The sequence below is a fragment of the Peromyscus californicus genome, unplaced genomic scaffold (genome assembly GCF_007827085.1).
Source record: "Peromyscus californicus insignis strain IS unplaced genomic scaffold, ASM782708v3 Scaffold_13__1_contigs__length_99412109, whole genome shotgun sequence".
In the NCBI taxonomy this organism is placed as follows: domain Eukaryota; kingdom Metazoa; phylum Chordata; class Mammalia; order Rodentia; family Cricetidae; genus Peromyscus; species Peromyscus californicus.
In genome coordinates, this window is record NW_026294424.1 from 81,420,415 (window position 1) to 81,447,823 (window position 27,409).

Consider the following 27,409-nt stretch of genomic DNA (forward strand, 5'->3'; position numbering starts at 1 on the left):
AACAGTTATGTACTAAGTGATGTTTCCAGGTTATCACTTTTCTGTAAGCTCTGAAAATTCAATCTTAAGAATGAGAATTGTGCTGGGCGGTGGTGGCGCACGCCTTAAATCCCAGCACTCGGGAGGCAAAAGCAGGCAGATCTCTGTGAGTTCGAGGCCAGCCTGGGCTACCAAGTGAGTTCCAGGAAAGGCGCAAAGCTACACAGAGAAACCCTGTCTCAAAAAAAAAAAAAAAAAAAAAGAGAATTGTTGCCAGAGGTGGTTGCGTGTGCCTTTAATCCCAGCACACAGGAGGCAGAGGCAGGTGGATCTCTGTGAGTTTGAGGCCAGCCTCGTCTACAGAGCGAGATCCAGTACAGCCAGGGCTACACAGAGAAACTCAGTCTCGAAAAATAAAAACAAAACAGAGTGAGAATTGTTATCTCTTGGTGGCAGCTGTCCCCCAAAAACAGGAACAAGGTGAAGAAAATATACAGAACTTTAATTCTTCTACACAGGTATACATAAAGTTAAGTTTATTAATGACTATTTTTGAAGCCAGCCATTTTGTCCAATATTTAAATAACAAGCTAGTTAGTATTAAAGCAGAAGGTACTGCCACAACGTGACAGAAATACAGCTCTATCCATACACCCTCCACACAATTATATATTAAATGCTAGTTTTATTGAAGCAAGGCACCCCTACTTGTTCTACACATGGGGTGGCCACCCCACTGGGAAAGCAAATGAGGAGACTCAGATTGCTTTTGTTTTTTCCTGTCTAGAGCTGGTTTAATTCAAGTGAAGCTATTAATGTCCTTACCAGTCTGGACTGATTTGATGTGTCACTGTATGATTTTAAACCTAACAAACAGCCTTAGGATTGGTCTAAAACCAAAAAAAAAAAAAAAAAAGGTGAAGTAAAGGGAGACTCAGTGAGGTTTTAAGTTAGCCTAGACTTCCCGTGACACAGACAGGCACCCACGTTAAAAGCCTTTAGGTCAAGGCTTAGGGAGGCAAAGTGTCTCTAAAGACAAAACTGCCAAGTGACCACTTACACTCAATAACCTGTGGTTTGTATGTTGTAAAATGTCTACTCCTACACGATCAAATAGACAAAATTAAACACTACTGACCAGATCACACTGGCTTATTAAAGTTCTGAGACCTTCCCTTGCTTTGGTGAGCATTTGGTAAAAATACACCATTATTTTATTCCATGAGAAGTTTTATATCAGAGCTCTCAATCATAGGCAAAAAACAAGCAGGAGTAAGATTCTGAAGAGCGGCACTGAATGGAAATATCATCTCACAACTGTAATGTATCTTCTACAACAGAAAACTAAGTTACAGAAACCAGACTTCCTCAATCAGATCCAGGACTGTTTAAACGGAATTTTAAATTTGTAGCTTATTTCATAATTCTAAACTGAATCTTTCTCGATCTGAACACTCCACCATGAATTTTTCTTAGAAGCACTATGGTTAGCTGCCCAGATCCCTTCTCCAGCGGCTGCTGCCAATGAGTGGATCCCACGTTCGAGAGATGTGCAAATGAGATGCTTCCTGCTTCATCCTGAAAACAAACAAAAGTGCTGTGTTTATTCACAATGACGGATGTTTGCATGTTTCCCCACATGGCTTAAAGTGACAAATTCAACCCTCCCCCATTAGCCAATAAAACAATTAATACAGGTAAAGAAAATTAGGCATTAGTGTATGTACACAGCTTGGAATAAATCCAGAAGTGAACACAAAATATATTTTTGCATAAAACTGATCTATTTGTGTTTAACAGTTATAAAGTATTGGAGCTTTATGTCCAAAAGTATATTACCATGTTTTTAAAAGACAGCTAAGCTCCTTTAAGAATCCATCATTACATTCAGAAAAGAGCTACAGCGCACTATACTGAAATACATGCAAACGTGAGAGACAAAGAGCACTTCCTGTTTATAAGAGAAGCAACATCAAGATGTGTCTAGCCAAATGCTGCAGGAAAGTTAACCTATATACAACATCGTGTCCTTAAGACAGAAACTTACTTTACAGCCAGGTGCAGTATACATGAAAATAAACCCCAGCACTCAGGACGCTAAGCTGAGAGGATTAAAAGTTCAAGGCTAGCTTGGCCTATTAACACAAACCCCTTCTCAAAAAGCCAAAACCAACAAACACCTCAAAAAGAGAAAAAAAAAAATTATGACGTGAAAAAAAATCAAACAGTGCCAATTTAGCTCTGAAACAATGCTAAGATCACATTCAGTACAGCACTCACCCTCATTAGGAGCTTTCTGCACGAGAAAGACTATTACAGGGATCCAAAACTGGCAAAATGCACAGAATAAATGACTGTGGGTGGCCAGCCGCACTGATACATGCACTACACCCCCCACCCTAAGGCTTTGGAAGCATCTCATGAGAGGGGTGGGAAAAGGACCAATGCCAGACGCTCAGCATGCCTGAGGCAGCAGTGTTTTCTAGACAGGAGAGGGAAGGCTGAACTGTGAACTCTCAGTAATATGGCTGCCTACGTAAGACATGCATAACACCACCAGCTGACATGTCAACATGGAGGGCAGAAACCTCAGAGGCTCCACCCAGATCAAGACCTATAGGAACCAGCCGGGCAGTGGTCCCAGTGCTCAGGAGGCAGAGGCAGACGGATCTCTGTGAGTGCCAGGAAAGCCAGAACAGCTACATAGAGAAACCTTGTCTTGGAAAAAGGAAGAGCTAGCAGGCAGTCAACAGCAGCTGAAAGGGAGAATAATCAGCTTTCTCTAGGGATGAGACCTCAGACAGGCTATCCAATCCCAGGTGCCCAGCTCAGAACAAACATACAGGGAACACTAAAGGGACTCCATAGGGGTGAGTGAGTGAGAGAGAGAGAGAGAGAGAGAGAGAGAGAGAGAGAGAGAGAGAGAGAGAGTGAGTGTGTGTGTGTGTGTGTGTGTGTGTGTGTGTGTGTGTGTGTGTGGTGATATAGTGTCCCCCAATATATTGTGCACCCTAATAAACTTATCTGGGGTCAGAGGACAGAACAGCCACTAGACAGACATAGAGGCCAGAAAAATGGTGGCACACACGCCTTTAATCCTATCACTTGGGAGGCAGAGATCCATCCGGATCTCTCTGTGAGTTCAAAGCCACACTGGAAACAGCCAGGCATGGTGACTCACGCCTTTAATCCCAGGAAGTGAGCCTTTAATCCCAGGAAGTGATGGCAGAAAGCAGAAAGGTATATAAGGTGTGAAAACCAGGAACTAGGCTAGTTAAGCTTCTAGGCTTTTGAGTAGCAGTTCAACTGAGATTCATTCTGGATGAGGACTCAGAGGCTTCCAGTCTGAGGAAACAGGATCAGCTGGAAAATTGGCAAGGTGAGCCTGTGACTTGTTCTGCTTCTCTGATCTTCTCTGACCCAATACCTGGCTCCAGGTTTGATTTTATTAATAAGACCTTTTAAGATTCCTGCTACATGTGTGTATAAAATATTCAATGCAGTAGCCATTAATTTGAGAGGAAGGAGGGAGCTTGGGAGGAATTGGAAAATAAGGGTAGAAAAGATGTAAATAGAGCACTCAAATATGAAATTCTAAAAAGAAATTTGTGTGTGTTGGTGTGTATACATATCTTACAACTGAAGAAATGTACTTAAGTTTTAAAGGAATAAAAAGCTAATGTAAAATACATTTTCTGTGTTATGATTGCAGCTATTAAAAGTAACTGTACAATTAGTTTAGGCATACAGCATGAATTATGCAAAAAGATTCTATATAAAGATGATGCTTAAAGCCATACACAATCAATTTTATTTTTCACAATTTTTTATATTGATGCTTCACAATCATTAAATTGATCTTTACTGGAGAGAATGGTTTCTGTCATATTACCAATTAGTGAATTGATTAATTAACACAAGTTTTTCCACAGTTGTAGTTTAATTACCTTATCATCTGGGGTTCTGCTCAAGTCTTATTTTCCTTTAGGACATGAATTTAGGAACAGCTCAATATACCTATGTTCTGAACATAAAAAAAAAAGTTAGTTTTCCAAAGACTAAAAAAAGATTTAAAGCCCTTTTAATCATACTTTAGAGAGCAACACAAATCCTTTACCCTTTCCCTAATTAAATAAAAAACAAAGCTAAATGTGGTGGCACACACCTCTATCCCCAGCTACTTAGATGCTGAAGTGGAGGCTCACCTGAGCCCCTTGAGTTGAGATCAATCTGGAAACATAGTGAGATCCCCATCTCAAAGTGATAATAATAACTGTTACTATTATGATATAGGTGTGCTGGCCTACATCTGTAACCCTGGTGCAGAGGAACCTAAGGAAAGAGAACTCTGAGTCTGATGCTGGTCTACAATACACAGTGAGACTTTGTCTCAAGCTAAATACATACATAAAATTAAACAAACAAGGCTGGGCGGTGGTGGCGCACGCCTTAAATCCCAGCACTCGGGAGGCAGAGCCAGGCGGATCTCTGTGAGTTCAAGGCCAGCCTGGGCTACCAAGTGAGTCCCAGGAAAGGCGCAAAGCTGCACAGAGAAACCCTGTCTCGAAAAACCGAAAAAAAAAAAAAAATTAAACAAACAAAAACAAAAACAGGTAGACATCAAGAAAAACTAACTCTAGACAGAAATATGCAAAATAATCGGACAAATTTTGACCTTTGTCGTTCAATTTAGTAGTGCAGTTTGCAAAGGAAGAGTTCCAGGCCAATTCCCCAGTGACTGTCTGAACAAAGCGCTGACGGAGGACAACGGTCATACTCACGAACATGGGACCGGTCCTTGAGCATAGCTGCAACGGCGTCCTCATGGGTGTCAAAGTGCACATCAGCTTCTCCAGTGGCCTTCCCGCTAGAGCTGTACTCCATGGTGATTCTCACAGGCTTCAATGGAGCAAAGAACTAAACAAGGGCAGCCAAACAAACAGCTGAATTATGAAGTGTAAATTTATTCCGCCTTTTCTCTAGTTAATAACACCCAGTGATATACTGGGTGAAGACACTGGGAAAATGGCCATCGAGATGACGCGGCAAGTAAAGGCACTGACCAGCCAAGCCCCACACCTGAGTTCAATCCCAGGACCACATGGTAGGAGAAAAAATCCGACTCCCGCTAGGTGACTTCTGACCTCCATATACAGACCACGGTTAGCCCCCCAACCCACCCCCAAAATTTCACACGATAGTTTTTAAAAGATGTTGCCAAGTGGCAGCAAGCGAAAACTCCCAGTCAACCATGAGAACACAATCATTACTCCCCAGAAGCTAAGCTAGGTTCAGTAGGTTAGTTGTATGAAGGGCACTTTCAGCTCATGAAGAGAGTATCAGGACACAGCCCCTGAATGCAACAGCTGCCCTGTCCTGGCAGCCGGAGCCTAAGGGCCTAATCTACAACTAAATGGAGTAAACCAACTTACTCAAAACCAACCTTTCTTATGCTGATTATTAAACCTACACCTTATTTGTGTGTGTAAAATCCTGATGTTTTTCACCTTAAATTATAAGATGCTTTTTGGAAGTGATAGGCTCTAACTACATTGTCCGAGCTGGCCTCAAACTACTGGGATCACGTCCTCTGTCAGCCACACACTTCAGCTACAGAGGACAGAACAAGCCTCTGCTGGGATGGAGATGCTAGCTAACAAAGGACTCCAGAATTAGTGCTTTTCCCCAACTTCCCTCAAATAATACAAGTCCAACTGTAGACTGCTCAAGCCTACGAAGCTTACGCCACACACATTTATGATGTCTTGGGCATTGGCTTGAAAAGGCAATCCTCTCATGTGGACAAAATGAAGTGATGGTGTAGATCCAAAATCAACAGCCTCTGGAAGTTTTTCTGACATCTCCTTAGGCAGCTCTGAGGAAAAACAACAACAAGTCAAGGACACAAAACTATTAGCAGTTTATAATGAGATATGACCTTTAAGTCGAAATCCTCAATTCAATTTGACCCTAGAGCACATGGGCTACTTAACAGCTGTCACCTGAACAACCATTAAAAGCACTTAGGAACTCAAGCCATTCCCAAATGAAGACTTTATCTCATGTGACCATAAGATAAAATGGCCATTAATTAAACTGTAAAATAAGAGAAACTATCTCAGTTGTAGGAACTAAAAACAAAACGACAGGAAATATAGGGACGGGATGATCCCAGAGCACTGGATTTATAAGCATTTCCAAATTTCAAAGATCCCAAATGTTGCTTAGGAGTTACAGGTGAAAGAAAGAACTAGGGGGTTGGGGATATTAGCTCAGTGGTAGAGCGCTTGCCTAGCAAGGGCAAGGCCCTGGGTTCGGTCCTCAGCTCTGGAAAAAAAAAAAAAAAAAAGAAAGAAAGAACAAAATCCAGAGGCAAACAAAAGTCCTTAGTCAACACCCTGCTCTCTATCCAAATGATTTCCCATTTGAGTTTAAATGTTGGTATTTTACTTTGATCTGTTACATTTGCACTACCCAGCTTCTGAAACAGTCTACAAAATGAGCAGGGTAGAAAACAAACAAGTGGTGTCCGAACAATAGCTCAGTGGTCAGGAGCACTGGCTGCTCCTCCATTCCCAGCACCCACATGGTGGCTCACAACTGCCTGTAACTCCTTGTCCAGGGGATCTGATGGCCTCTTCTGGCCTCTGAAGGTACTATGTGATACACAGATATATACCCCACACAAAAAATAAGTAATAATAATAATAAAAACTAATAGAATGTTGTGGAGAGATGGTCCAGTGGCTAGCATGCACAACTCTAGCAGAGGAACCGAGTTCAGTTCCCAGAACCCACATCAGGCAGCTCACAAAGGCTTGTACCTCCAGCTCTAGGATGCCCTTTGGCCTCCATGGGTACTAGCACATGTACACAAACACACTAACAATAGCTGTCTGTCAAGACTGTTCCGTCAGTGAAGGTACCCACTGCCAACCCTGACAACGTAAGTTCTACCCTGGGTCACCGAGTGGAGAGAACCAACTCTGGAAGTTGTCCTCTGACCTCCACACATGTGCATTCATATAGATATTCATGCAAAATACATGCAATTTTTCATTTAAAAACATAATTAAACCTTTGTGTATCTAGACAGAGTACATTCTACACTCATATTCAATCTTTAGCTCAACCCCTCTGTTCTGAATCTCCTAATTTCATAGAAGCCAGTGATGAAAACAGTTTAACAAAACCTAAAGACACAAGACAATCTTCAGAAGAGGCAGGACCTTACCTATCTCTTTCTCACTTTCAAAAGCTGTCATAGGCCGAATATCCTCACTGACTTCATGTTCCTCAAATACCACTTCTGGCTCAGTTATATATTTAGCAGGAGGGGACAACACCATTTTCTTTCCCTTATGAGCTCCAACATGTGTTCGAACTTCATTCCTCCTGCTCGGAAATATCTCTATGTACCTATAATAACAAAGAAAAGTGAAAAGGCACAAATGGTGTAGAGTAACTTAGAATAAACTTAAAAAAAATAATAATCATTAGGTATGTGTGGCTAGAGAGATGGCTCAGCAGTTACGAGCACCTGCTCCTCTTCCAGAGGGCCCAGGTTCAGTTCCCAGCACCCACACAAGGCAGTTCACAACAGTCTGTAAGCCCAGCACAAGGGATCTGACATCCTCTTCTGGTGTTCATACATAGATACACACAACATCCTCTTCTGGTGTTCATACATAGATACACACAACATACCAGTTTTTTAAATCAAAATAACCAGGTATGTATTTTATTTCCACAGCTTATAAAACATAGATATCCAAAGATAACAGCAAGAATAAAAACTCCACCTACACATTAGTTTATGACAAAGTGCTTTCAACAGGATAGGTCAACATGCTAATTTTAGTCAGTAAGACTTTTGCCTCAAAGTATCAGGCTCATTTATTTACGTTTTATATATATATATAACTATGTTTTTATATATATATATGGTACTTTTTACTTAGTTTTTAAATTGTGCTTTTTAAAAGAGCTTATTGTTGTTGTTATTATTATTACTACTACTACTTGGTTTTTCAAGACAAGTTTTCTATGTATAACAACCCCGGCTGTCCTGGAACACTCACTCTGTAGACCAGGCTGGCCTTAAACTCCAAGATTCACCTGCCTCTGCCTCCCAAGTGCTGGGATTAAAGGCATGTGCCACCACCACCCGGCTGTTGAAAGAGCTTATTAAATATGACCTTTTTTTTTTGGTTTTTTGAGACAGGGTTTCTCTGTGTAGCTGTGGAGCCTGTCCTGGATCTCGCTCTGTAGCCCAGGCTGGCCTCGAACTCACAGAGATCCTCCTGGCTCTGCCTCTCGAGTGCTGGGATGAAAGGCGTACACCACCGCCACCCAGCACAAATATGACCTTTTTAAAGTTTAAATCTCACAGTACTTAGATGATTTTTGTGCAAACATACCATGACTGTGAGCTCCCTGCTCCCCCTTCAAGTGAAAAACTTTTAAGTTAACATCACATCCCATCTACTTAAAATATTTATAATAGGCCAGGCGGTGGTGGCGCACGTCTTTAATCCCAGCATTCGGGAGGCAGAGCCAAGCGGATCTCTGTGAGTTCAAGGCCAGCCTGGGCTACAGAGTGAGTTCCAGGAAAGGCGCAAAGCTACACAGCGAAACCCTGTCTAGAGAAAAAAAAAAATTAAAAAAAAAAATTTATAATAGTATTATTTTGCTTCATGAGAACAACTACACTAAAGTTAAGTGTGTTCATGAAAAGTAATCTGGAAGCTGGGCATGGCAGCACACACCTGCAATTCTAGCACTCGGGAGGCAGAGGCAAGTGGATCTCTGTGAGTTCGAGGCCAGCCTGGTCTACAGAGTGAGTTCCAGGACAGCCAGGACTACACAGAGGAAACTGCACTGGGAGATACTGTGGAGCCATTAAGAGATGAGGCTCAATGGGAGAGCTTTTGGTCACTGGGACACTGACGATGCAAAGTTCTCGGGCCACTAGAAAACTGTTACAGAAGTCTGACCATACATAACCTCTGAGTCATCTTATAGCTTCCTTTTCCAAAATGTTTTCTTTTAAACTTATTATTGTGTAAATTACGGCAGGATATTTGATCACACTGTGAACCCCAAGATTGCATTATTTACTGGAAAAACCTGTTTCTAGCTGTGGTGTGGCTCAGCCCTAACACACACTTTTAATCCAAAAGCTTTCTGCTTGAATATTGTAAACAGGATTAAATAGTCAACCACAGGTAAAGAGGCAGAGCAAGCAACCAGCTGACAGGACGTGAACATAAGATTATTAAGAATAAACCACACAGAGTAAGGGGGAGTCAGGAGAGATGCACAGGAAGCAGAAGGGAGGGACATGCAGTTTGAGAAGAGAAAGATCGGCTGGGTGCTTCCTCTGCCTCTCTGAGCTAGCAGGCTTTCACCCCAGCATCTGGCTCCCAGTCTTCATTGGTAAACTCCTAACGATTGAGATCTTGTTAAAAACAACAGTAAATGTGTGTGGGTATGAGGGTGTGTGGAGGTAAAGAACAGCTCTGGAATCGGTTTTCTCTTTCAATCTTGCTCGACATGGGTTTGGGGTTAAACTCAGGTCCTCAGCTGGTGAACGGGCACTTCAACCTGCTGAGGCATCCCTCCCAGCTCAAGATTTACTTTTTTTTTTTTTTAATTCCCACATTAAACTGCTCTTGGCCACTCAGGGTAAAGGTTTTGAGGAGCTGGATTCCAAAACCTCACCACACTGGACTTGTAAGACTCTAAAGCTTGGAACTAAATAAGCATATTCTTTTACTAAGTTAGCACACCCTAAAAATTTCTTATAATAACAAAAGCAGACAAACAGAAAGTTTTCTTTTTCTTTTCACAGGTTGATTTTGCACAGTCAAATCTATACAAAACACTAAAAGCTACGAAGAAATAACTTCTCCAGAACTACGCTAAGCAGCTAATGAGAAATTCAAGAATTATCCTAATACTACCAGGCACAGTGGTATACACCTATAATTCCAGCATTAGGGGTGGAAACAGGAAGATCAGTTTTAGGCCATCCTGGGCTACAAATCAAATTCAGGAGCCAGTGAGATAGCCCAGTGGGTAGGGGCACTTGTTACCAAGCCTGGTGATATGGTTTTGATCTCCAGACACATATGGTGGAATAACGTCCACGTTGTCCTGACTCCAAAGACAAGCTCTGGCACATGTGTGTACTCATATGTACACATACACATAAATAATATAATTTCAGTGACTGAATTGGAGGCCGGCCGGGGTCACATGGTGAATACACGAGTGCAGTTCATTGATAAAGCACCTCACTTCGCATGCACAAAGCCCTAAGTTCCATCCATAAACCCCAGGATGGACAGACAACGAGGACTATCAGGTGGACACCACTTCTTTGAATGACAGCAGTGGTGACACACACATAATACTCAGGAGGCAGAGGCAGGAGTCCGGAAAGTGTGAGGCCAGCCTGATGCATTAGCAAGTTCCAGGCCAGTCTAGGCTACACAGAAAGACCTTGTGCCAGTCTGTAGTTAAGAGACTTGCTCTTCCTGAGGAGCCAGGTTCAATGCCCATCACCCTATGGTGGCTCACGACCATCTACAACTCCAGATCCAACAAGAGGCATGATGTGGTACTCACACATGCATGGAGGCAAACCAGGCATACATATAAAATAAAAACGAATCCGTCTTTTTGAAAGGCCTTGTGCCCTCCAAAAGAAACCAAGGAACTCCCAATCAATTCTTTAAGAGGATCCTGAAATACACTAGCTTTGAAAAACTTCCTTTGCTTTGAATTTTAAAAGGAACGAAGTAAAAGGCAACAAAGCAGACTGGAGCTGGCTCAGCAGTTAAGAGCACTCGTTCTTGCAGAGGACTGGGGTTCAATTCCCAGCACCTAGATGGTGGCTCACAACCACCCTAACTCTAGCTCCAGGGGGTCTGACACGCTCTTTTGACCTTCCTGGGTACTAGGCATGCGTGTAGCGTACAGATAATCCGTGTGAGCAAAACGTAAGTAAATCTAAAAAAAAATTTTTTTAAAGAACATAGCAAAATAGTTAGATTTAAAAGAATGCATTTTTACTAGATCTCCAAAAATGAAGTTAAAACACACATCTCCTACTTCATTATGTACATTCTAATATGATACGAACATGAAACACTATACAAGACAACTGACTTCTTCAAAAAGCTGATCATCATATTTTTAAAAGGGGAGGGATTGGGCTAGGGAGCAGGCTCACCTGGTTGTGTGCTTGCTGCACCTGCATGAGGATCTGAGTTCATGTACACTTACAGTATCCATGTGAAAGTCAGCTGTGGAAACACAGCTTTAACCTCAGAGCTGGAGGGGAAGAGGGTGGAGGCAGGTGGATCCCAGGGGCTTGCTGGCCACCAGTCTAGCTAACCAAGCTCCAGGTTCAGTGAGACCCATCTCAAATAAATAAGGTGGAAAGAGATTGAGGACGACACAATGTTAACTCCTGGCCTCCAGCATCCACATGTGCACGTCTGGGTGGGTAAGCACACCTACCACATGCACACACATAAAAAGGAGAGGGACTGCCAGCGGGCGGTGGCATACACCTTTAATCCCAACACTCGGGAGACAGAGGCAAGCCACTCTCTTGTGAGTTCGAGGCCAGCCTGGGCTACACAGAGAAACAGAGACCCTGTCTCAAAAAACAAAAACAAAAACAAAAAAAAAAAAGAGAGGGACTGGGAAAAAAAATGTGGATGTGCTCTAGATTCCTAAAATTAGTGATGTATCAAATGAACTATATGAATGCTTAGATTCTGGTTCACACAAGTCAATTATAAAGACGTTTTTGTTACAAGTGGAAAAATGTGAGTGTGGGCAGCTATTAGACAATAAAATAGTGCTAATTTTGTTAAATATGACAATACTGTGATTATGAAAGAAAACTTCATGAAAAGCACATACTAAAAAACAAAAATAACAGAGAAAGTTTTTGCCTGGTGGAGGGGGTGCACACCTTTAATTCCAGCACTCGGGAGGCAGAAGCAGGTGGATCTCTGTGAATTTGAGGCCAGCCTGGGCTACAGAGTTGAGTTCCAGGACAGCCTGGGCTATACAAAGAAAGCCTGTCTTGAAAAACAGAAGCAAACAAAGGGAACAGGACACAGCTACACTCGGATTTTAAGGACTGCCTGTCACTTAGACCTCCCACTCAGCATTACCAAAGAAATTCATCCGAGTGATGAGCATTTACTGGCTCACCGTGGTCCCCCTCGTTTTCTAGGTTTGGACAAGCTGACAGCCACAGTACAATGCACTCGTCAAAACAGCTCCGCTAACAGCTGCTTCTCTCACCTGTTACCAATTTCCTCCCTGTGCTTCAAAAGCGCTTGGTTGGCCATCTCTGGTTCTTCAAACTGCACATAGGCTTCCCCTGTTTTCCTTCTTCCTCTGTAGTCCATCACGAAAGTGATGTCTACTATGTTCAGTCCTAGGATACAGAAGAATTTACAGATCAGTGCTGCCCACAGCAGCTTTCTCCAGTAGACCTAACAAGTTTATTCACCCGCTAATAACATTTAGATACTATTTACCAACTTCAAAGCCGTACAAGCTCAAGGACAAATAATCATTATGTAACTAAAACCCAGCCCTTGTCAGGCAAAGACAGGCAGATACAAAGTCAAGGTCAGCCTTGGCTTCCTAGTATGTTTGAAGCCTTGAGAATGTTACAAAGATATACACATGTATCTCCCTCAAAGTTTTTCCTCAGCCATTCTTTTTGCCTCGGGGGGAGAGGGGTGCACGGGTTATATTTTAGGAGGCAGTATTTAAACAAGCAGAGTTACTGACAGGCATTTTTTTTTTTTTTTTTGGTTTTTCCAGACAGGGTTTCTCTGCATAGCTTTGCACCTTTCCTGGATATCTCGCTCTATAAACCAGGCTGACCTCGAATTCACAAAGATCGCCTGCCTCTGTCTCCTGAGTGCTGGGATTAAAGGTGTGCACCACCACCGCCCGGCCCTGACAGGCATATTTTGCAGCTAGAAGTTAGATAATGCCTTTTCTTCCTCTTCCTGGTGTTGGGATTATAGGTGTGTACCACCATACCCACGTTATGTGGTCCTGGGATCTAATACAAAGCTTTGTGAATGCTGGGCAAGCATTCTACCAACTGAGCTACATCCCCAGCCCAGATGCTTTTAAGTCATGTAAATTATTATTGTCTTGGACAAATACCACCACTATTTTAAGAAAATAGTTTCTTCATAGTTAAACAAATGTCATGGAACTATTCTGAAAGTTGACATGCCCCAAAGATCTGTCTGAAAGACTGAAACACATCCAAGGTACAAAAGGAAGAATAATGATGGGAAAGAGAATGTAAGTCCAAACACGCGGTAACTGCCAAGCACCTGCAAAGAAGTCGACAATGTCTTTCTCGTTGCAACTATAAGGAAGTCCTCTCAAGCGAACCACACCATCATTTACCACAGGTGAAGATTTGACCTGCAGGCTCTTCATTAAGGCATCCACATCTTCATTGTTTATCTCATATACTACAAAAAAAAGCACAAAAATGTATTCAAAACTTATACAACAAAGGAAACCCAACTTAAAAAAAAATCAAATCACACTGCTACTTGAATTCAAACATTGTTTTAATCTTTATGAATTTAATCTGTCAAGAATATAACAAGTAACATTAATTGAATATTTACTGTGTTCCAGTTATAACCATTTAATCCTCACAACTTTATGATAAAGTTGGGCAATACTTTAGATTTAAAAACTGAGATTGAGCCACGGAGACGGTTTAGCAGTTCTAAGTGCACTAGAATTCACAACGGAAGGGGAAAATCAACTTCCTCCAGCTGTTATCTGGTATCCCCACGTGGACCCTATCACACATACACAAAGAATCAGAAAAACTATCTTTAAAAAAAGAGAGAGAGAGCAGAGCTGAAGAGACAGCTCAGCAGCTAGAGGCACGCACTTTTCTCCCAAGAGGCACCCAGTTTGGTTCCCAGCAACCCCAGCAGGTAGCTCACTACCTTCCGCTAACTCCAGCTGCAAGGGATCTGACAGCTGTCACGCTCAGGCGCCAGCATTCACATGTACATTCCACACCCAGATACAGACACAGTGCTTCACTTTCACAAGCTGTAAAATAATGCCTAACATGTTGTTTGAAAAATGCTAATGACACTTAATCCTTAGTAAGCTAATAAAGAAACCTGTAAGATGTGTAACATTGCACTACTGTACCACTGTTAAAGATGTCATGACAACTGCCTTGCAAAGTTGACAGTCTACAGAGCTCAGAGTTCACCTGAGGTCACACACCTTCCACGTAGCGCTGCCCCATGTACATCCGGTGCTTTTCTAAGGCCTTCTGCACGTCCTGCTCCGACTCCATCTCAATTAAGGCATCGCCCCTCCGTTTCCCATCTCTATTTAAGAGGAAATGGATTCCATTCTCACTGTTGCGGATCCTGCAGTCTAAAAACACATGATTAAAGTCACTTAAAAGTAGAAATCAAACTTTTGTCTCAATTTTACATATCACTACAATGCAATTTTCCAACAATGCAGGAACCAAAAATGCCTACTAAATTCTCTTAATCTTTTCATACAAAATACTTGTATCACAGTTTCCCCTCCTTCAACCACTCCACTCCCAGATTCTTTACTTAAACCCACTGAAACCATCCAAACGCTAATGAAGGTGGTGGCAGAGTCTAAAAAGGTCTGTTCCAAGTAGAAAAGATATGTGGTGCACACCTTTAATCCCAGCACTTGGAAGGCAGAGGCAGGTGGATCGGAGTCTGAGGCCAGCTTGGTCTACAGAGTGAGTTTCAAGACAGCCAGGGCTACATAGGGAGACCCTGGCGGGTGGGGGGAGGGGAGATAAAAAAAAGGAAAGCAAACCAAGCTCAGAAGCTCACTGTTGCCCAACCATTAAATGGTAGCTCAAGTTTATTCCTAATCATCTTCCTTTAAAAACAGATCCATAAAGTACTTCCTGCAAAAATAATCACTACAATAATTTAACTTTCCCCCCTTTTCCTTACACCAAAAGACAACTTTATACTGTCCATTTCTTATTATGCAAACCCAAAACATAAGCAGTGAGTGACTTCTAGAATGTCTGACCCACATGGCGCCATCGAGTTTACAGTAGTTGATACGTTCAGTTTAAGAGGAAAATTTAAAATCACAGTCAGAGCGATAATAAAAACTGACCACACACTGGGAAATCTCCCAAACATAGGAGAACTCGGCTCGGATCTTCTAAAACTCTACCACAGATCCCCGTGGGCATAGTTACACACACAGTAAAACTTGAGTGCTAACTGATTTCACACTCCATAATTTTAACATTACTTACCTTTTGTTATATTCAGTCTTTAAATCTATATGTACTACATATGGTACCCACAGTGGTACATGGTATGAATGGGTAATCAGCCAGAACAGGGACCATTCCTCACCCTCAGGGCTGCCTCCAGAGCATCTAGACTTGGATTTTGTAGGACTTCCACTCAGACCAAACTGCTTACTTAAAACACATATAAGATATACCTGAGAAAAAGTTAAGAACATCTTCCACAGTGCAGGACCAAGGCAGTCCCTGAGCGCGAATGAGATAAACATCATCCACCTCCTGTCCTAACTTGGACGGGCTCAACTCGTACTCGGGCAGTGGTGGGAGGTCTTCCAGGTAGGTAGTTTTGGACTCCTTCCAAGAAAAAAAGAATTGTAAAAATATTTTTTGGACAACCTACTTAGAAAATGCTTACCCCTACAAACAGATGCACATAATGTTATTCCAAGTGAAAAACACACTTTCTCCATCCTCTGGTTTTGTTTCAGTTTGAGAGCGTGTTTTTCTCCATGTAACCCAGGCTGCCCCAACCTCACCATAATCCTCCTGCCTCAGCTTCCAGAGTGCTGGCTACAGGCTTACTCTACCAGTGTGGCTTTGTTTTGGGTTTCTATTTTATATCCTAAGACAATATGCAAGTATATTCTGGTGGCAGTACACGCACCAAAGGCAGCAGCAGTGCCTTCCAAACTCTGGCAATCAAGAGTAACTCCATTACAATCGGTACAATGGTCCCTCCAACTGACAATATTTAAGGGCCCCATCCCCACAAAACGCTCCAGGCTATCATCTCAAAGCACTGACTATCTAGAACAAGATGACTTATGTGTTCCTTATGTGTTATAATCAAAATATAAAATACTGGAGATTAAAAAAAATACTGAAAAAAGAATAAAGATATGAGATGGCCTTATAAGAGATAGGACATTCCGATTTAAGAGGGATGGGGAAATAGCATTTGAAAAAAAACGGCAATCCCATTTGTCTAAATTGACGGTAAAAATTAAAAGCCAAACATGAGCCGGCAAAAGGAACTCAGTACCACACAGTAGCGGCTGGCCTTGCGTGTTGGACTCAATGAAGGACACTTCACTTGCTAGGCAAAGGGAGTTAATAAACAGACTGGGGACGTGGGTAAAGGATTAACGTGAGAACAAGTGGATACGGGAAAGAACATAAAAGGCAACAGCAGTAGTGAGAGGCAGCAGGAGCCTGAGACACTGCTGCTCCTTTCCGTGTTTTCCCAGAATTCCCTAAACAACTCAGGCTTTTGCCGAAAAGGGCAGCAGAAAGTATTGGGCCGGGATTCAAATCAATTAGCTCAGCTACTGGCAGACATCAGCCATGCAGATTCACCTCCCAGACAGCATTAATTCAGGCAGACGCAAAACTGAGTTAAGATAAACATGGCCCGTGGCATCAGGGGGTAGCCGGACCGAAAGCGTGCGGACACTTCCCGCATGTAAGACACGAAGGAGAAATGCTTCACAGAGGACAAACAAAACATTTGCAGTAAGAATTTTTAAAACGTCTTTCTCAAAAGACGGGAAACGATAGAGAAAAAGAGCCTCGGTTCACAACCGAGGCCCCTAAATCCTCACCCACGGACGCCCCCGCCCATCATCACACGTTCTCCCCAATTTCCCACGGTCTCCCCAGAGCTCTCCGCGTCCGCGGAGACCCGCGGCCCGAAAGGCCCTTCTGTCAAGGCAAGTGGACTTGCAGAGGTGACCTTCAGTCAGGTGGACGCCCGCCTGTCCCCGCGGACGCGAGAGAGGGGCGCGCGGGGGCCCGTTCCCAGGCTAGCCCACGCTCCCGTGCGCACGGGGCTGGCTGCGCGTCGGGGGCCGGCCGAGGAGGCCCGAGCCACCCGGCCTACCGCTCCCACCGCACGGCCGGCCCCCGACCCTCCGCGGGCTCTCCGGCGGCCTCTCAAGCTTCACCTCCAGCGGGCGGGCAGAAGGCTAGGGGGACGCGGGGTGGGGGCGTTCGGCGGCCCCCCCAAAACCTACCATGGGCCCGGCGGGAAGCAAGGCCTCAACATCCACCCCAGCCACACTTACACTGCCCAACCGCCCAGACTCGGAGGGAACAAAACAAGGAGAAAAGCCGGGGCCGGGGATGAGCGTCCCTTGTTCCCGTGCCCAATAGGAGGACGGAGCGGGAGGGAGGCGGGGGTGCGGCGCGTGCCGCGGATCCCCGGGCGCGCACGCGGGCGGGCGGGCGGACGGACGGACGCGGGGGCGCGCGGCCGCCGCCGAGGGTCCCGCGCGCGGCGCCACGTACCTGGCTGCAACCCCGCGCCGGACCCGCGGCGGCGGCCGCCAGCGATCGCGGGAGCAGCGGGGCGCGCAGGGCCGAGTAGGACGCGGCGGCGGCCGCGGCGGCGGAGGGCCGGGCAGGGACGGGACCCGCCAGTCTCCCGGCGGGCGCCGGCCCGAGCTGCAGGCCGCGCGTCTGGGAGGCGGCGGCCGCGGCGGCCCCGAGGAGCAGCAGCAGGCGGCGGCGGCCCGACACGCCCGACGGGAAGGTGCCGGCGGCCGAGTAGAAGGGCAGGCAGGCGGCGCCGGTGCGCCGGCAGCTGCTGCAGTTGCAGCCGCAGCCCCGGAGCAACGCCCCTAACACCCAGCGCGTCCCGGCCATGGGCTCCGGAGGCGGCGCGGGGCCCGGAGGTGGCCGCTGTGGCGCGAGCCGAGGGGAAGTGGAAGCCAGGGCGGGGGAGGGGGCACCGCGCACATGCGCCGCGCGCACCGGGGCGCGGAGACCGAGTCCCGGAGGTGGAGGAGAGCGAGCGGGCTCCGCCTGGGCCCCGCCCTGGGGGCGGGGCTGCCTGGCGGGGTAGGGGTGCGGACAAGGTGCAGACAAGGTGCAGACGGGGTGACCTGAGAGCCTCTGGAGTAGAGTAAGATCTAGGCCCTGCTACTCAAGGTAGAGCTGAGACGTTTCTGGAAAGAATGTGATATCTAACTCTAAAACGTGTTGGGACGATGCTGAAGGGGGCGTTCGGGAAACCCTCAACCTTGAGATAGGTACAGAAGGCCAACTCTGTTGAACTGAAGCACTGATTGTGTGTGTGTGTGTGTGTGTGTGTGTGTGTGTGTGTGTGTGTGTATAATTTATGTTATATAATACACACACACACATAATGAAGCCTTCCTTAATAAGACAGTACAGTCACAAATGGATGTGCAGAGATTATAAATAAATAAATGAGTGGTTTGCAGTTTTCCTCCTGTGGCCAGGACCTGTCAAAGGCAAAACCGATAATGACAAATAGTTCCTAGATTTAAAAAACGGAGAGGCTGGTAGTGTGGGAGAACTCTATCAGTGGGGTGTAGCTTGGTGGCAGGGTAATAACCTTGATCGCCCCAACTTCACAGATGTGTGGATACTCCACCAAAAAAGCTTTCTATCATGGAAAATTTTAATATATTTCAAAAACTTCAAAATTCAGCCTTCTCAATTTCTTGAAGTAAAGCAACCGTCTTCACATTTTTCATTGTCACTTTTCATTTTTGCCCCATCGCTAGCTCTAAAACATCTTCTTTTAAAGTGTGTAATGGCAGTCATCCTATGGTGTTCATCTTAAACCAATACAGACTTTTTAATTTAATTGTTTTTATTTAAATGTATGTGTGTGCCTGTGGACACCAGACAAGGGCACTGGATCGCCTGGCACTGGAATTCGAGAAGGTTGTAAATCACTATGTGGGTGCTGGGGATTGAACCTGGTCCCTCTCAAAGAGCAGCCAGTGCTCTTGAACAGTAAGCCATCTATCTCTCCAGCCCCAATACAGACATTTTTAAAACTAATATGATATTACCTTTTAGATAGTTAAGATTATTTTGTTTAAACTTTGGCTTGCTTCCCCTGGGCTACTTTTAGATAAGGGAAGCTAAGTATTTGCCAGACAAAAACCTTTCTCTTTCTCTGCCCAAGAAGAAAGAGTGGAAAACCTGAGTGGTTTGTACCTTTTAGACCTGAACTGTCAAAGAGGCTCCTCCTCATTTCATTTGTGAGACAGAAATCCTAGTGGTTCTCAACCTTCCTAATGCTGCGTGCGACCCTTTAATGCAGTTCCTCATGTTGTGGTGACCCCAACCATAAAACTGTTTTCAGTGCTACTTCATAACTATAATTTTGCTACTGTTATGAATGGTAATGTTAATAGCTGTGTTTTCTGATGTTCTTAGGTTACCCCCTGGTAAAGGGTCATTTGACGCCCTTGGGGGTAGCAACCCACAGGTTGAGAATCATCCTAGAGGTTTGTCTGCTGTGGGGCGTTTACCCAACCACCCCCACAGTTCCCCAGAGTTTTCTTGAGTGCGAGCAGCAGGAAATATTAGATAGAAGGATTTATTGCGGAGAATATCGCGGAGATAAACAGATAGAAAATAAAGGATAGCCTCGAGAGGGCCTGGAACCTATTCCAACGGGCCCCGACTGTCTCTGCCCCAGGGTTTTTATAGAGACACCAAGGGGTGGAGCAAAAGACCTCCTCCCCCAGCACAGCCAAGTGCAGACCATCCCAGACACCTGCACTTAGGCCCGTGGTCTAATCATCCTCTATGAGGACGTGCTGGGTAAAGCCACGAGGAACCCGAGAACGGGCTCCCACAGTCTGCCTCCTTTCTTTCTTCCTTGTCCAGTTCTCAGGCTGGGGACTAGAGATGTCTCCCAAACCCTAGGTAAGAAATCATCCACCGAGGTATATACTCCTAGCCAGATCCTGTTAAATGTTTCCTTTTCCATTGCATCAATTTATTTATTGTGTATGGGGAAGGTTGCAGGTGCCATGGCCCCTGTGTGGTGGCCAGAAGATAGCTCAGGGATCAATTCCCTCCTTCCGTGTAGGTCACTGGGATGGAATTCTGGTAGTCGGGCTTGGCAGCAAGGGCTCTGTCCACCGAGTCATCTCCACAGCCCCTATAAACTTTTCTTTCCAGAAGGAAGATGGGCTGGCCCTTCATTGCAGATTATCAGCCCAAGGGAAAACTTGCAGAGTTATTGAGGATTCTACTTCTCCTCCTTTTCCCTTTTCGGGTGTCTGCGTGTGCTTGTGCAGGCCAGAGGATGACATCGAGTGTCATTCTGTCACTCTCAACCTATGTTTTAAACAGGGTCTCTCACTGAACCTGGAGCTCACCGTGTCCACTGGCTTGGCTGTCCAGCAGGACTACCCAGATGTCTCACTCTACCTCCCCACACTGGGGTTATGGATGTATACTAATGTACATGGCTTTTACACTGTGCTAGAGAAAGGAACCTAGGTCATCGTTTCACACAGCACTTTATGCTCTGACCATCCCACCGACTACTTCTTCTTTTCGTTTTGTTTTGTTTTGTTTGTTTTTGTTTTTTGTTTGTTTGTTTTTTCAAGACAGAGTTTCTCTGTGTAACAGCCCTGGCTGCCCTGGCTGTCCTGGAACTCTCTTTGTAGACCAGACTGGCCTCGAACTCACAGAAATCCATCTGCCTCTGCCTCCTGAGTGCAGCTTTCCTCTTTTTTGTTTGTTTGTTTGTTGTTGTTTTGTTTTGTTTAATAGCTGCAGCAATCATTCAAAATGTATTAGTCAAAATTGCCAAAACCCACAGTGCATAAAAGGATAACTTGTAGCTTTTTTTTTTTTTGTATGTTTGTTTTTGAGACAATGTGTTACTATGTAGCCCTGGTTATCCTAGAACTCACTATGTAGACCAGTCTAGCCTTGAACTCACAGAGATCTCCTGCCTCTGCCTCCCTGGTGCTGGGATTAGTCAGGAATAAAACCAAGGATTCAAATAGAAAACTCCTTTTTACATAGAGGAAGTTGGGAGGGTTATAAAGGAGAAAAGAAGCTGGAGAATTATTCATTTGGCTAACAAACATGTACTGTTATTTTTCTGTTCCATGTAGAGTGCTATATATGCCTTGTACATTAGAGATGTCATGGGCTTACAGGTGAACTATAGAGTACTTTGCCGGGCGGTGGTGGCGCACACCTTTAATCCCAGCACTCGGGAGGCAGAGCCAGGCGGATCTCTGTGAGTTTGAGGCCAGCCTGGTCTACAGAGTGAGATCCAGGAGAGGCACAAAAACACACAGAGAAACCCTGTGGAGGGGGTGGGGTGGGGGGGACAACCCCAAAAAGTGATGTTTACTTGGGTTTATGTCTAATAACGTTTTGGAACATTGTAGCCCTGCTAGCATGATGGCACATGCTTTTAATCCCAGCACTTGGGAGGCAGAAGCAGGAGAGCTCTGTGGGCTGGAGGCCAGCCAGGATTACATACCAAGTTGTGGGCCAACCAGCCCATGGTACTCTTTCTTATGATTGTTTGTGGTATGATGACAGAGATCAGAACAAAGCAGAGATGAAGAAATAAAAAGGAAAGCCCGCCAAAAGGTGATTTGTAGGTAAAGAAAGGCTAAGACAATCCAGGAAGTATAGGTCAAAAAGTTGAGTTCTGTTTGGATTAAATCTGATGCTATTCGAGTGATGTTGGGAAGGGTTTAGTTGATAAGGACTAAGTAACCCGGAGAAGCCAGGCGGACTTGATGTATGATGGATGAGTTCCAAGGGAGGTAAAAAGGCAAGCGTCAAAGCTCAGGTACAGAGATTGCTGCAGAGAGCAGAGAGCACTGCCGTTTATCTTTAAGTTAATCATAAAACACTGTTTTCTGGTTCTGTGGTAGCAATCTCTTAGGCATAGCGCTGGCAGGTTGTCAACCGACTTCCTTGATGGCTTTTCAGGTAAAGCTGGTCTACGTTGCTGGAAACACTAGTTGGGGGAGAGTAAGGAGAAAAACTGTCAAGCCTTCACAGCTCTGCAGAAGACATTACTATGAGCTAGGGGGAAGCTAGAAGGGGACAATTGCTCTGGTTGCTAATAAAGGAAGAGTTCATTTTATTATCTGTGCCCTTCCATGGTGAGAGGTGAGCATGCTCTTCCTCTGATGTGTAATGAAGCCGAATTCATCTCAAAGGACCCCCCATATGCACCCCTCTTTGCATTTGAAAGGAACTAAAAATCGTGAGCCACACATGGCAACAAGCCCGGGGTGGCAGAGGGAATTGAAGTCAAGCAGCACCATAAAGAAATGGTGCCCATTTGTGTGACCTTGGGTTGAGGTGCTAGGCAACATCCAAGATTAAAGGAAGTTTATTAGGTTGAGTGGATGCAAAAGAGCTTTAAGAATTGGGACTACCAGTTATTTCCAGGAAAAGACAAAGAAACAGCTTTGTTACCACCATCACTCCCTGTTCCTTTTATCTGAGAGAAAACCTGGCCCTCTGGAGTCACAAACTCAGACTCAGCAATGACGTGAGACTTGGTTCAGCTCTGTCAGTCGGCTTACACTCACTATAAAGAAATCTACACCAAGCAGTTTTTGTCTCTCACATGGATTTCGTCTGTGAAGGAATAAAATATACTTACTTATGATTGACAACTGACAAACTAGTACATTTCCAAATGCTGCAACATCTCCTCTGGTTAAAATTGAACCAGGCCTCTGGGAAAGACAGCAGTTGGTTACTTATTTGAATGAAATGTTCTGTTTTCAATAAAAAGTAAACCGGATATTTTATATTAATATTTCTTTAATTACATTTTATGAATTTGGCGGGGTTGGGGCGGGAGCATGTGGAGGTCAGAGGACAGCTTGCCAGAGTCAGTTCTGTCTCTCCACCCTGTGGGTCTCAGGGATCAGGCTGTCTGACTTGGCAGCGAGCACCTTTCCTGCCCCATATTTTTTCTTCCTGAGACTGAGACTTGCTGTGTTGTACGGTCACACAGCTGAAGTACCTGTGAACGCTGAGTCAGCGCTACCCTGAGCCGTGCAGTCTGGGGCTCCTTAGAAAGTGGAAGGGTGGGGTATGGCATCTTCTAGCCATGCTCCTGAAGGCAGGGTGGAAGAGGTGTTTGCTGTTCAGCTGCTGAGCAGTTGGGTCTCATGTTTCTCCTAGAACGGCAAACAGTAGTTTATAACCGTCTAGCCCCAGATAGAAGATGTAGAGGACTATGAACTCTTGCTCCATAGGCACCATTCTCGATCATCACCACTTCTATATAGACGAGACATAAACGGGGTGAAAAAGAACCAGAGAAACTGCAAGAGTGGATCTGCACACATACAAGTGTGTATGCACACTGCTTCTACCTCAGCTTATTCTAGTGCAAGAGTGTATCTGCACACATACAAGTGTGTGTCCATACTGTTTGCTTCTACCCTCGGCTTACTCTAGTGCAAGCATGTACCCGCACACATACAAGTGTTTGTGCACACTGTTTCTACCCTCAGCTTATTCTAGTGCAAGAGTGTATCTGCACACATACAAGTGTGTGTGCACACTGTTTGCTTCTACTCTCAGCTTGCTCTAGTGCAGGAGTGTATCTGCACACATACAAGTGTGTGTGCACACTGCTTCTACCCTCAGCTTACTCTGGTGTCATCCAGTCCTGGAGGTAGATGCTGTTCCCACGTTCTGGTGTATCCCTTTCAGGACGGCCACACAGTGTTTTTTCACGTGTAAATTTGGTGACTTCCCTGTACCTGGGGTTCTGACAAGTTTTGTACCTGCTATGAAAGGGCATGCTGAAGCTGCCGTGCTCCTAAACTGAGAAGAAAATAAAAAGGAAGCACAGTAAGTGAGTGAGAGAGAGCCTGCATTACAAGGAGCAGGGGACGCTGAGGAAAAGATACAGATGAAAGCCGGCAGTAAATCCGGGAGAACATCTGGAAGAGTGTCCTCCTTCAGCAATACAGCTTAGAACGTAACTTTAAGGTTATTTTCTTTTTCTATATAATGTGCTTCCAGGGAAAATTCATGTTCCTCGGGAAAGATGCTGCCCTATGTCCCTTTATGCCAAACTAAATTATAAACAAATATCACAGCAGAGTTGGAGGGTAGGGACAAACAAATAAAACACAAGACTTGAAAATCAGACATTTTCCGATGGCTGTATCACATCCAGCTTTGGGACTTTGATCAAGGCATTTCTCTCTCTGAACTTTGTTTTTCTAATTAGAAATGCTGACATAATGCTAACTACCACATAGAGTGATGAGGTACCTCGCTCATTTCGTAGGAAGACCCAGTAACTGTGACTATCACTGTTTTGTTAGTTATTGTTAAAATAGTAATGGTAGTGGCTTTGTGTGTCTTCCCTCCAATTCCATCTCAGTATTTACCTGTTGATAATCTGTCTTAATTCCAAAGGGGTATAAGGCAACTGCCATCAAAGGAAAACAAATTTTGTTTTACAAATTCTATGGAGAAGGGAACTGTCAAGCTTTAGTTATACTTTAGGAGGCCTGTTTAGCATATGCAGCGTGTGGGGGGCAGGAATATGCCCAGCTGGACAACAGCACATAGGAGGGATGCAGGTTTGGGGTTTGGATTGGTTGGGTTTGGGTTTTTTTGAGACAAGATTTCACTCTTGCCCACAGTGGCCTGGGAACTTGCTAGGTACTCCAGGCTGGCTTTGAACTTGCAGGGAACATCCCACTTCAGCTTCCTGAGTGCTGTTATCATAGATCTGCACCATGGTTTATTTGTAATATCTCTAGCAAAAAAAAAAAAAAAAAAAGTGCAAACAGCCAGTGGTAAATTAGATTCTGGATAGGACTTTTTTTCCTAATGAATATAGAAATATATACATTTTAAAATTTCTCTTCATATGCATAGGTGTCTGTGTGCCAGTGCTCTCAGAGGTCAGGAGTGGCATCATCGTATCTCCTGGAGCTGGAGTTACAGTCAGCTGTGAACTGTCTAATGTGGGTGCTAGGAACTTGGGTCCTCTTCGAGAGCAGCAAGCACTCTTAACCACCGAGCCACCTCTTCGGCCCAGACACTTAAGCTTTGGAATAATCTTCCTGTGTGGTTTTAACTGTATTTGTAGGTTCCTTTTATAACAAACACTAGAAGCCGGAGGAAGTCCAATTACAGCAATTTATATCGTCATTTAAACAAAAGCCATACCTTTACTTATCGGATAACATGGGAAATGATTCAACTAGTGTAGAACTCCGCTATGCTCAGTTGCAGTCACTATTCTATCCGCTTTATCAGGGAGAGTGGAGCTGCGCCTCTAGTGCTCCTGTGGGGACTCAGCTCAGGGCAGATGCAGGACAAATGGTCCACCGCAGAGCTACAGAGCAGCCCCTCTACCTACTACAATAACTGTAATTTAATCTAGATTTCAGGATGAGATTAACTGGAATTCACAGGCTTAACTTCTAGGTTTGATTTGGTTTGTTTGTTTATTGTTTCTGTGTGGTTGGTTGGTTTGAGACAGGGTCTAACGATGTAGCCCTGGCTGGCCTGAAACTAGATCTGTGTAGACCAGGCAGGTCTTAAACTTTCTATGTAGATCAGACTAGCCTTAATGTCGCAGAGATCCACCCACCTCTGCCTTCTGATGCTGGGATTAAAGGCATGTGCCACCACACCTGGGTTGGTAGGGTTTTGTTTGTTTTGTTTTTATGAACATAAAATAGTTGGGAGCCTAAGTTCTCATAAGAACTGTCCCCAGAAATTTCCAAGAAAGTAAATTGTATTCCCCCACCATTGCCACCATCCATGCATGACACTCCTTGTACTCTGTGGGCATCGCCCCAAGTTCTAGGTCTCGCTCCATTGAATGTGTATGCTGAGGGTATTTCAGCAGTGTACCCAGCCATGGTGTGGTCTGGCCCTCTGCAGGCCTCCCACACTGTTGTTTTGCCATTCACTGAAAATCTGTTACAGATGGTGAATCTGACCTAATCCTTATTCACGACATGGAGTTGGGAGTTATCTATTCTGAGATAATTCCTTCCAGAAACGATAATGCGCACTTTTTGTGCTAGAGGAATCTGTAAATGAATGTAGTCCTTTCTTTCAAGGTTCTCACAGTCGAGTATGGAAACAGATAGGAAGCCAACTGTAGGAGATGCAATTAGTTGCTGTAATAAACTTTCCTTAGGACGCCATTGGACTTCAAAGGAAGGGCATTTCACATGCTTATGGAATGGAAGATGACAAGAAGTTGACATCAAAGTTGGATTGTAAAGAAATAAAGATTAACAAAATAAAGGAGAGACCTGCTATTCAAAGCCCAGGGAGTTTTGTTTTTTTTTTTTTTTTCCTCCTGAAAAGGAACCTGGAGAATTCAGTGAATTTCAAATGGTTTATAGTGAGGATTTGGGGATGGCTAGCAGAGGTTAGAGCATTCAAAGGCCCCATGCGTGGGTGTGTGTTTGTTTTCTTTGCAGTGTTGGGCATCACACCCAAGGCCTTGGTCACGCTGGGTCAGTGCTCTGCCACAGAAGGCCGTCTTTAACCTTTATGTTTGAAGCACTTGAACTTTTATCTAGAAGAAGATGGACAGGCTGTCTATTGAAGTAGAAAGTGAAAAAAACAGATTTATATTCAGAAATGCCATGCATTCAAGGAAGGACTGTAGAAAGACAAGAGACAGAGGTAGTTAGGGGGCTGAAGCAATAACTCAGGGGAAAGCAGGCCCTGGAACAGGAGAGGGATTTCAAAAGCTGTGTGGACCGTCTCTGAACTCATATCCTCGAAGAGCCTTTTCTAAGTCCTCTGGCGACTTGGGAAAGGCTTCCAGGAGGAGCAGCCAGCAAAGGTGTTTGTGGGGGAAAGCTCTAATCCTTCTTGTCATTAACAGAAGAATAAAAAGGTTCTTTTGGCTCTGTCAGAGGATAATAAAGTCTTTGGGAAGAAAAAAAGTATTAAAGATTATTGAAAGATTCTAATCCAGTTTAATCCCCTTTACAATCTCCCCTGCCCAGGAGCGACTCAGTCTATGTTGAACAATCCCAATAGGAGCAAACCTGTATTCCCTGGGGGAAAAACATTCCCTGTAGGGAAGGAAGGGGAGAGGGGGAGGGAGAGGAGAGGGAGGGAGAATGGAAAAGGGAGAGGAGGGGGAGGGAGGGAGGAGGGTTAGTCAATAAGACTTGAAAGTAACGCTCCCAGGTGCTGCCTAGATTTTTCCATTGATGTCGTTTGCACATTCATGAAGTTCATCTCTGTGCAGTGATGCGTGATTTGTATGTAGAGGACAGACTATACGGTAGG

General features: G+C 44.6%; 1 protein-coding gene across 2 annotated transcripts; it reads right to left on the reverse strand.

The window, feature by feature from the left end:
* Positions 1-500: 500 nt before the first annotated feature.
* On the reverse strand, positions 501-18,086 carry Grsf1 (G-rich RNA sequence binding factor 1). 2 transcript variants are annotated; one of them, XM_052735330.1, is made up of 10 exons: positions 17,630-18,086; positions 15,541-15,697; positions 14,302-14,457; positions 13,371-13,514; positions 12,310-12,445; positions 7,214-7,398; positions 5,733-5,854; positions 4,761-4,896; positions 3,927-4,003; positions 501-1,557 (listed from the first exon to the last, which is right to left on the reverse strand). In XM_052735330.1, the coding sequence occupies exons 1-9, from the start codon at positions 17,984-17,986 to the stop codon at positions 3,954-3,956; spliced, it is 1,443 nt and encodes a 480-aa protein (XP_052591290.1). In that variant the 5' UTR covers positions 17,987-18,086; the 3' UTR covers positions 501-1,557; positions 3,927-3,953. The 2 variants fall into 2 exon arrangements, with proteins under 2 accessions (XP_052591290.1, XP_052591291.1); XM_052735331.1 differs by lacking the exon at positions 17,630-18,086 and adding an exon at positions 17,356-17,571.
* Positions 18,087-27,409: the final 9,323 nt, after the last annotated feature.